The sequence below is a fragment of the Botrytis sinoallii genome (assembly GCF_014898435.1).
Source record: "Botrytis sinoallii strain Bc 23 chromosome Unknown BSIN_009, whole genome shotgun sequence".
NCBI lineage: Eukaryota > Fungi > Ascomycota > Leotiomycetes > Helotiales > Sclerotiniaceae > Botrytis > Botrytis sinoallii.
Genome location: NW_024066036.1, coordinates 2,165,629 through 2,176,576, shown reverse-complemented (window position 1 = coordinate 2,176,576; position 10,948 = coordinate 2,165,629). Strand labels below are relative to the sequence as shown.

Here is a 10,948-nt window from a genome sequence, read left to right as displayed (position 1 = left end):
TTGACAAATTCAAGGCTAGGCTAGTAGCCCAAGGATTTAAGCAGATTCCAGGGGATGATTTTCTAGAAATATTCAATCCTATAATCAGATAAGAAAGCTTAAGAGCTTTATTAGCTATAAAAACCTATAAGAATCTGGAAATATGCCAAATAAATATAATCAGTATTTATCCAAAAGCTGAACTACATACTACGATATATCTTAAGCCTTTAGAAATATTAATAAAATATCCAAAAGATAAAGCTTTGTTTTTAAAAAGATTATTATATAGTTTAAAGTAATTAGAAAGAGAATAGTATATTAAGGCTTGTAAAGAATTAAATAAATTAGGGTTTAATTCAATTTATAACGATTTAAATATATTCAGAAATCCGAAAACAGATATATTAATAGGATTATATATAGATAATATAATTCTATTAGGATTCAATTTAAAGGATATTTAAAAAATCATAAAAAGAATATCGAAGATTTGGGAAATAAAAGATTTAGGGGATGTAAATAAGATATTAGATTTATAAGTTATCAGAAATCAATAAAAGAAAATCCTGAAAATAAATCAGAAATAATATATTGAAGATTTAATTGAGTGATTCAGAATAAATAGAACTAAACTTGAGAAACTATTAATAAATAATCGAAATATATTGATTATAAAGTTTTCTGATAAAGCTTAAGTAGATTAAGCTTTATATTAAAGTATTATAAAAGATATATTATGGACAGTTAAAGGTATCCATATTGATATAGCTTATATATCAGGATAAATCAGTTAATATTGTAATAGGCCTATAATAAAGTATTGGAATATTGTAATAAGGGTATTGTAATACTTTAAAGAAACTATTGATTATAGTTATCACGGGGCAGGCGGGCTGGATAGGGTTCTAATAACTTTGCCCTAATCTGGCAAGGCTATACTGATTCGGGTAATAGGTTCAGATTGAGGATTAAGATGTAGTTCAAAGAGCTACAATATAGGATCTTCTGAGTTGAAGATATACAAAATTCTTATAGCGAGCTAGCCCGATCGGGCCCTAGCTTGCTTGTATTCTGATATGAGTATTCCTTTTGGTCCTTTCTGATAGAACCAGTATATCATATAAGCTTATATCATAACATTATTCTCCTCCTAAGGGTCGAGCTCCGTCGAGGCGGCATATTATGATTTACAATCTATAGGCAGGCAGGGCCTGGTTAAGCGGGACCGGGTTTATCAGGGTATTTATAGTGGAAGTTGTGGATTAGTTCTTGTATATTTTCCAGATAGCTTGTAGATTCTTCGATCGGCATATCGTAACCAACCCAACGGATAGTATATTTCAGGCAAGGTTCTCTATAATCTCTTCTTTCCTAATAGAAGTTTAGGATTTTGGCAATCTCAAAACACTCGAGATTGTCTATTTTTACAAAAGGTGGTAATGGATTATATTGCCCAGAAATAGGATTATTATATACAGAATATAACAGATTGATATAAAAAACAGAATAAATCTTTATCAAAACTGGGAGCTCTAGTTTATAAACATAAAGGCCTATCGGATTCAGGATTTTGAAAAGCCCAAGATTCTTTTAATCGAACTTCTTCTGTAAGTATAAAGTCTTGATGTTTCTGGTATTCAGTCAGATTAGATCACCAGACAAATATCTACAGACAGAGGAACGGTAGGTATCGGTATTCTTCGAATATCAGGTTTGATTAGCAATTAGTTCGGTTTGTAGGTATAAGGAGATAGCTTCTATTTTAGTGATGAATTCTTCGGCATCTTGTATAACAGAATGGTTACTCTAGAACAATATAGGCTTGAAGCCTAGACAAGAATGGAACCCGTAATTCAAGAAAAACAAGATCATTCGGGTACTTTCGGACCAGGTGTTGTTGATAGAGAATTCGGTGAGTGGGAGCCACTTGGCCCAATTGTTTTGTAGGTAGACTATATACGACTGAAGGTATTATTCCAGTATTGTATTAGCCCTCTCGATTTGTTCATTAGTTTCAAAATGATAAGTAGTTGAAAGCTTAGTAGCTACACCCAAGTACTTACAGATATATTTCTAGAATTCAAAAACGAATTGAGCTTTACGATTAGATATAATAGTTAGAGATAAGCTGTGAAGCTTTTAGATATTCTTTCAAAACAGGTGGGCAACCTCTTCAGAGTTGTAAATACTATAACAAAATAAGAAATATTTCATTTTCATCAATCAATTGATTACTACCATAATAACATCGAAACTAATATTTTCGAATAAATATATAATGAAATCTATTGAAATATCTTGCCAAGCTTTCTACAGGATTGGGAGCAAACGGAGAACTCCCTTTTAGCCTTTGCGATTCGGAATAGTGCAATAATAACTATAGCAGTTATAGACCCATTGCGTAATATAATCATAGTATCCAGACCAGTAGTAGTTTTGGGATAGTAATTCGAAGGTTCGGGTATAGTGTGGGTGATCAGTGGCGGGCGATTTGTGGTATAAACGGAGTAGATAGGTTTTCAGAAGATTATGGTTGGGAATGTATAGTTTCTCTTGGTAGTATAATAGATTGTTGTTTTCGATATACTTGGCAAGAGTGATTTTCGGGTGTTTCGGGGATCCTTTTTATAGGGATTTCAGGATAGATTTGGGTACAGGGTTAGTTTGGTAGTCTTTGTGGAATAGGGTAAACAGGTTGGCAGAAAGGTTTAGAGGGTTTTCTGGATTCTCTAATTGTATTACAGGGTTGGGTATAGATATGGTATATGGGATTGCAGGCTCTATAACTTTGCTATTTTCTGGTAAAGTTATGGTATTGTTGGAATCCAAGTGGTTGGTGGTGTTGATAGGGTTGGGGTTTTTCTGGTTATGGGTGGTTACAGTGAAGTATATTCTTTTAGCAATCTTGGATTCGATTAGGGTAATAATAGTGGGAAATAGATCGGGATCCAGATTCTCTTGTTTCAGAATAGTATGGTTTTAATGTAGAAAGCATTCATCTCTCTTCTTAGAGAGATCTTCTAATCTTTTAATCAGTATATCGGGTTTGGCATTTAGCTTTTCGGGGTAATAGGTAATTCGGAAATTAAATCGAAACAGAAATTCGAATTAGCGGGCTTGATGGCGGTTTAATAGTTTTGTTGTGATAAAGTATTTCAGATTTCTATAATCAGTGATTACTTGAATTGATAATATGGTGTTTTCTAACTCGGGATGCCATTCTTTAAAGTAATGGATAATAGCTAGTAGTTCTTTATTATAAATCTCATAGTTGTATTTAGTTACTGAATATTTTTTAGAGAAAAATATAATAGATTTAAGTATTTCATTATTATTATATTAAAAGAGTATTCCAACAAATATATAATCGGAGGCATTAGTTTCTATAATCACTTTCTTTTCCTAATCAAAGGAAATCAGAATAAATACTTTGGTAAATGCTCGCTTCAATTGATTGAACACTTCTTAACAAACAAGGCTTTACAAAAACAGAATATTCTTTCTGGTTAGGTTTATCATTGGATTGATAATCTTCGAAAAATCTCTAATAAATTATTGGTAAAAGTTCGAAAACCTAATAAATACTTAGATATCGGTTATACTAATAGGCAATTTCTAATCCACAATTGTTTGGATTTTCTCTAGGTTTATTTGGATATTATTGTTTCCTATAATAAAACCTAGAAACTTGATTTCGGATTTCAGGAATTCGCACTTTTCGAATTTAGTAAACAAGTTGGCTTCCCTTAGTGCTTACAGGATTTTTTAAACATAACAAATATATTCCTCTCGAGTTTGGTTGTATATCAAAATGTCATTTAGATAAACAATGCAAAATATATTTAAATATTCTTGTAGAAAATCATTAATAAATCTCTAAAAAGTTGCAGGGGCCCCTATCAGCCCGAACGGCATGACTAAGGATTCGAACAGTCCGAATCGGGTATGGAATGCAATCAGGTATTCCTGCCCTTCTTTCATTCTTATATTGTTGAAGGCAGAGATGATATCGATCTTACTGAAATACTTCATTTCTTTCAGATTGTTTAGAAATTCTTTTGTTAATGGTAAGGGGTATTGATCCTTGACCGACAAATTGTTCAAAGCGTAGTAATCTATACAAAATCGGAGGCCTCCATCGGCCTTCTTGATAAACAAAACAGAGGAAGCGGCGGGGGAGGAGCTCGTAGTATCACGGGGCAGGCGGGCTGGATAGGGTTCTAATAACTTTGCCCTAATCTGGCAAGGCTATACTGATTCGGGTAATAGGTTCAGATTGAGGATTAAGACGTAGCTCAAAGAGCTACAATACAGGATCTTCTGAGTTGAAGATATACGGAATTCTTACAGCGAGCTAGCCCGATCGGGCCCTAGCTCGCTTGCACTCCGATACGAGCACTCCTTTCGGTCCTCTCCGATAGGACCAGCATATCACGTGAGCTCACACCGTGACAATAGTTTAGAATATAGTCAAATAAATAAAGCTACAAAACTATAAGGATATTGTAATACTGATTATGCTAGGAATATAATAAATCGAAAATCGATATCAGAACACCTATATTTATTATTAAAAGAATTTATAAATTGAAACTCAACTAAACAATACTGTATTAGTATTTTAATAATTGAAACTGAATATATAGCTTTATTAAAAGCTAGTAAATAAGAATAATAATTGAAAGAACTATTAAAAGAGTTTCATAGAGAATAATATCTAAACAAAAACTTAGAAGTATTAGTTTATAATAATAATTAAGAATATATAACATTAACTAAGAATCCTATAGCTCACAATCACACTAAGCATATTGATATCAAATATCATTATATTAGAAATCTAATAGCCTATAAAAAGACTATAATTGAATATTGCCCAACTAAAGATATATTAGTAGATTTACTTATAAAGCCATTATCAGCATCAGTATATATGAATTGTATCAAAGGGTTATTAAAGATCTAATAAGAATAGGAATATTTACAAAATACAGGAAGGGGATTGTTGAACCTTAATACCTTATATTTAAGGTTACTAAAAATAAAGAATAATCAGAATTAATAAAGGCTTATAGAAAATTCTAGTCTTATAGCGATAACGACATTGATTAGAAATACAAAAAATAAAATAAAAGGTTCTAGATAATCCTGAAAGGCCTATATATACAAGTCCTTTATTATTGTAAATAAATAATCAAATTGAAATCAATATTCAAAAAAGGACAATATTAAATCTGAGTCACCACTCGCGTATATATTATATATCACTTATATATATATATGATAAACCTCTGAACAAGAAGTTTGCCTGCTTCGGATTCCTTCCAATAGTCTGCCGGCTGATTTGGCATGTTTGTTTTCCCAAGGAGAGATCACTACGCTTATAAAGAGTTGACTTCTTCTTTAAAGAAAGAAGATATCGATTTTTTTCTCGTGCTAAAGCCCAAAGCAACGTACTTAATGCGGCAGAAAGATTGTACTCCTCCTATCACATCCTTCATCAATCAACAGTTTCGCCTCGAAACGGGAAAATGCTACGGAATGCTCATTCAACGAATTTAGAATGTTTTCAATTACGCGAAGATAGGTGAGAAGGAAGAGCTATCGGATCGTCTACGGTACAGCCCCGCTGCCATGGACGTCGATGCTTCTTTATACGCCAATAATAGTTCATAATATATGGCAGAATTTTTTCGTAATGATCTGCATCGAACAGTCAGTACGAGCTCTGAATATCAGAAACACGAGAGAAAGGCTCCATCTCCTCGAATTTGTAGAAGAGATACAGAAAGAATGTTCTCCTTCTCTTCCAGGGACAGGTCGATTTACGGTTGATTAGGCGTTATATGCTGGCAGATTATGATTCTGATCTGGCGGACTGTGAGAGGGTGACGCCACTTGTAAAGGCCAAAATAGAGAAGATGATTAAAAACATGCAAGACAGATTCCCAGGGTTTGAAACTCCAGGAATCTGAGTATTTTTATGCCAAGAGATTAGTTTTAGCAGTATACTCGGGACCGGCTATCAACAACAGTTGAGGCAGATGATACGAAGTCAGAGGAATACATGGAAACAATTTCCAGGAAAACTGGTCCGCGAATTATGAAAACAGTCAACTTTTTGTTCATAAAAGAAACTTTATAAGCGGAAGAAAGGGGGTTTCATAAGAAAGCACGTGAAACTTCCACACTAAGGATCTCATATACAAAAGCAAAATATGATGAAATTTGAGATTCTCAAACACCGCAGCCACCATACTCTAGAAGAATGTATAATTATAGTTTCTTAAGCGCTGTACTAAAGCACATAATTTCAAGGCAATGTAGTCTTGGGCAGTACCCTATGTGATTAAACTTTAGCAGACGGAAAATCTAAAAACACAGAATAGACTACTATTTCTAGCAGAGGTGACTATTTTAGTTGCCATTAGCTTGAGATGAAGACGCTTGGAACTGAGAGACCTGGCGAGGTCATTTATGACTCTCTAGCCCAATAATTCGGCACCATCATGGCCAGTCAAGTCCTTTCATGATGCAAATCCAAGGTTTCGTGATCTACCTAAGTAGCAAGTCAATTGGCATAGAGCAAAATGAATAAATTTCCTGGGGCGAGAGTCTGTATAGTTGCTTGAGATAGAGATTAGCAGAAAATAAGCATGATTTGTTCAGAGACAAAGATTGACGGTCAAGAAAGAGTAGATTGTAGCCATGAACGCCGAGGTATGGTGTGACGAAAGTGCAGTTTTGCAAACAAACAAGGTGGAAAAGAAGTGATTGGCGAGTCTATTCTGCTCTGAGCCTAGAGACAAATTAGATATTGAATTCTTGAAGACTAGAGAGAATTTATATAATGGATGTCGTTGGAGCTAAATTCTGCCCTTGCTTACCGCCAAAGCTTCTTTCGTGACCAATTCGAGATCTCTCCACACCCACTAATCGACACAGAAAGAACATCAACACGGACAAGAAGAGTAAACTACGCTTCTGGCAGACAAGTTCCCGGGGCTTTTAGAGTATTTTGGTTGCCAGGAGACGCTCACATGACGCTTTTACTTCTGAATAGCTATAAGTCATGACAAGCGCGATGTTTGTCTGTACATGTCTAAACGCTGGGAAGTCTTTAGCATTTAGATCACAATTTAATTCAAATGACGGGCCATGAGTTCATTGCTAGCTTTTAGATCTTTCAATGACAAGCTTCGAAGAAATGCGATGCTAACAATTAAGATTTTCTTTTGAAAAGATAGAGATAGGAGAAAGTGGTTTGGATTTCTAACAACAGAAAAGATGAGAATTCCCAAAGGCCGTTTGCCAGTGATAACACAGCAAAAGCGCATTTTCAATCTGCTATATTCTTCTCCTCACTTGCAAACACTATAGTCTGCTGCCACGAAGGTGCACTTTCCAGAACAGCATGTACCCTGGGGACCAGCGATGCTCACGCAAGTAGCACCCTTCGCCAAACACTAAATCGGAAGGCATTGTCAGTACAACCCTCATCCAATCATGTATCATATCTCAGGACACGGCACAAATGACACGAACCTTCTTCTTTCGAATGCAGTGAGCATCGTCTGCCACTCCCGGTTCGTTTTCACACGACAACCCATCGCAGCATGTGCCAACAGGACCGGCGAATCCAGAGCAGAAAGTACCCTCAGTGAGACATTGCTATGGTTCAAAGATCAGATTTGATAATTCAAAATCCTGGGGTAAGGGTGGAGAGAAAGAAATACTGTGCATGCTTTGTCTTGAGGAACAGCCACGGCGACAGTCGACACTACGAGGAGCGCGAAGATACTGAGGGATTGACTGAGCTTCATTTTCTGACAAATTTCTGGAAGTTTTATTATTAGATATGAGAGAAGTTATCGATGAGGAAACGAATGAAGTTATGGGATATCAATCCTTTTATCTCCTCATAAGATGTCCCTTAACGCCATCATAGGTGCATCGATCTCATCAGCTGTTTATGAGCTGACCCAAGCTGAACGTCTGCCAAGCGACTGCCAAGAAGATTTACGAGAGCCCCTTGCTTCCCCGAATTATTTCGGTATGACGATCACCCTTTAGCAGATCGTATGCATGACCGTTTCAAGTCTGTGAGTGGTGCGCTATTTTACCCCGCATCATATCAGCATATCGCGAGCAAATCTAGTTACCTAGCTAAACGACAACAGGTATGTAACCCAGCAGGAAGAAATATGTAATCTCAATGACGACTGGCGGTGAGCCAAAGAACTTGTTGACTTGAACAATCTAGTTTCTCGCACAGTAATAGGATTTTGTACATGTTCACAGCTTTCAGGCTTTAGATACCTATGATTTGAAGTGGATACAATCTGATACTCGAAACCAACATATAATTGTGTAGACAGGAAGGCTTTCAATTTCCATTGTTATTGATCATTCCACGTGGGGAACCGAACGGCATTGGACTCCTGTCTCAGAAGATGACAGCTTTTTTGTCTCATTAGTTCATAGTTTCGAGACCGTCCACCGTGTTTCCAAGCACTTCTTCGAGGAAAACTTGACCCCAAGTATGGCTCACAACCCGAACCAGTTCAAAAGGGGTCCAGATGGACCATGGTTACTTGTCGAACTTCATTTTCTTAGTGAGCAGCATGCTTTTGGATTGGTTTTGTTAACTTACCACAATGCTGGGCAGGGTCATATCCATATTTATACATGGCTGGTATCACGTCATACGACATGAGCTCTTGAGCCTGAACATTCCAACCTTCTAGAATATCCATAGGGATCCCGTTCTTTGCGATAAAATTTGAGCTCACCGTTGTATTTGCTTGGCCATGTTCTGTAAGTTCTAGCATGCCCCGTGCCACCATTCTGTCTGTAGACGCTTCGATTATTTACGAGCTTGAATATTTGGCGAATCAAGACGCGGAAGACAACGATTTCTCGAGTATCCAGAATGATCATCTTTAGATTCTGATCCCTTGAGAGTATTCCATTTGGTATCGCTCTTTGCAGCTAGCTTAAGTATTTCAACATAGCTGTTGAAATCGTCGATTGAGGTATATTTCAATACAAACATAGCTCATGATATCGGAAAGTCTTCTTGGTCTGACTGCACAATGATCGTCGAAGGCCAGGGGCTAGCTGACTTTAGTTATCATGTACACAATTCCCTCATTCCAATGAGAACGGTATTACCATGACATAATCTTGATCATATCGGATGTGTCACCGTAACTCGAAATCCATGCACATCGCACCTATCAACAAATTATAATGGTCGAGTGACCTTGCATCAGTTTGAATTGAGTCAATGGTTCTTTAGAATTGTCACTCCATAACTATGTAATCATATTCTGGTTTTAGTTCTTGAATAATCCTTTGGCCGTCGCTAGATTTGTTGGTTGGTTCTTACCGCGCGGTACTGTTCATGGTGTACTTGTTGGTCACTAGGAATTGAGGATGTCTTGGACTCCTAACCAATGACACGAGGAATTTCAAAGCACAATTCTTTATTTGAATTGCTTAATCAAAAAATCTTCCATCTTCTGTGCGGGGAGTCTTTGATATTGTACAGGAAGGCACATCTCAAGATGGTTTTGCCAAAATCGCAAATACCTTTCATATTACTAGGCTTGTTTATATTGTTATTGCCGTTCTAAATGATGGAAAGTTGAAATTTTGCCTGGGTTTGTGGTGCTAGTTACCCCTTGCAGACTGAAGACATCATAAAAAGCCGCGTTGAAGGTCGAGTTCAGATCCCAAAAATCATTGATGGCCAGAAATCGGGTTGGATAGGTCTTCACCTGTTCGATCGATCTCTTCAATGTCTCGTGAGCCATGAAGCGGATTCTAACCAAGATTTGACCTCCGCTACCCATGACCAGCTGCCGAGTGAAGCGAGTGATAACATGTTTTATATTTAGTACAATGCCTAACTGCAATATTTGAACCATAACACCCGTGCTATACACATAGAGATACCATACCTCTTTGAACCGTGTAATCAATGCTACCCCATGCCTGGGTTTTTTGGAAAAAGCAAAGACAAGGCGGCAAAAGACCCAGCTACCGCCTCGGTACAATCTAATAGTGATAGGCCAAAGCAAGAACGAAGAAGACATTCGGATTATGTCCAAGACAAATCATCTCATCGTCCTGGTTTATTCACATCCAAAACATGGCATACTCCCACAACTGGTGAGCCCAGCCCGAAACTTCCCAAATCAAAAAAGCATGGACGTGTGAGATCGTTATTCAGCCATTCAGACAGTTCGAAGGATGAAGATGAAGACGGTCTTGAATTCAAGTGTAAAGGCGACGGGTCTCTTGTGAGAGACGGGGGTTCTTCAAGCAGAGACAATGCTTCTCTTAAACCAGTCCAACGTAAAGGTTCGACTCGTAGTCGATCCACGGTTAAACCAAAAATTCCAAGCAGCCGTTCTAGTTCGAAAAATTCATTGGCCGCACGAAAAACAACGTCATCAGATGCGCCTCCGACCATGCTGAAATCACCATATACAGAATTATCAGCAACTTCACATATTAATCCACGCCCGCGTAGAGACGTGTACGACCCAAGAGATCGAATCGAAGACTCTGGTGCTGTATCTGATCCGAAATACTGCCGTGGAAGAGATGATAGAAATTCGAGCAGAAGTCGTGTGAGAGATGCGAAAGGTATGTTTCTGTGTTTCATCACTTATTTTGTTAGAGTAATAAGTTAACAACAAATTAGTCAAGCCCCCCAATAATGGTTACGATTCTTCCCGCAATGGACATAAGCCATCTTCTAGGAGAAGGGAGAATCCCGATTCCTCGGCCCCAAAAACTGCTGGGAATAGAGATAAGATTGGATATGTGGCGAGAGTCCCTCTCAATGATCATAAGCCTCATACTTATCAGGTTCAAGACTACAGAAAATTTAATTTAGCATCTCTCAATCAGCATCGTGTGTATGAGCTAGGGACTCGTGTATGATGGTGAAGGT

General features: G+C 37.2%; 3 protein-coding genes across 3 annotated transcripts; 2 read left to right on the top strand and 1 right to left on the bottom strand.

Moving 5' to 3' along the window:
• Positions 1-7,138: 7,138 nt before the first annotated feature.
• Positions 7,139-7,910, bottom strand: EAF02_006140 (uncharacterized protein). Its single transcript, XM_038902188.1, has 3 exons — positions 7,719-7,910; positions 7,528-7,653; positions 7,139-7,448 (listed from the first exon to the last, which is right to left on the bottom strand). Exons 1-3 carry the CDS (start codon positions 7,803-7,805, stop codon positions 7,344-7,346), a joined length of 318 nt encoding a protein of 105 aa, XP_038758405.1. The 5' UTR covers positions 7,806-7,910; the 3' UTR covers positions 7,139-7,343.
• EAF02_006139 (uncharacterized protein) lies at positions 7,909-8,698 on the top strand (the record flags this gene model as incomplete). The annotated part of the gene is made up of 3 exons (XM_038902187.1): positions 7,909-8,035; positions 8,059-8,162; positions 8,357-8,698. 3 exons carry the CDS (start codon positions 7,909-7,911, stop codon positions 8,696-8,698), a joined length of 573 nt encoding a protein of 190 aa, XP_038758404.1.
• Positions 8,699-9,977: 1,279 nt separating this feature from the next.
• On the top strand, positions 9,978-10,938 carry EAF02_006138 (uncharacterized protein; the record flags this gene model as incomplete). Its single annotated transcript, XM_038902186.1, has 2 exons — positions 9,978-10,638; positions 10,697-10,938. 2 exons carry the CDS (start codon positions 9,978-9,980, stop codon positions 10,936-10,938), a joined length of 903 nt encoding a protein of 300 aa, XP_038758403.1.
• Positions 10,939-10,948: the final 10 nt, after the last annotated feature.

Bases quoted from the DNA above. Each gene is read 5' to 3' on its own strand.
- EAF02_006140 (XM_038902188.1), bottom strand. From the start codon at position 7,805: ATGAAGCTCAGTCAATCCCTCAGTATCTTCGCGCTCCTCGTAGTGTCG. The intron at 7,654-7,718 runs GTATTTCTTTCT...TTTGAACCATAG, and splicing joins CTCAAGACAAAGCATGCACA to CAATGTCTCACTGAGGGTAC. The intron at 7,449-7,527 runs GTTCGTGTCATT...CTTCCGATTTAG, and splicing joins ACTGCATTCGAAAGAAGAAG to TGTTTGGCGAAGGGTGCTAC.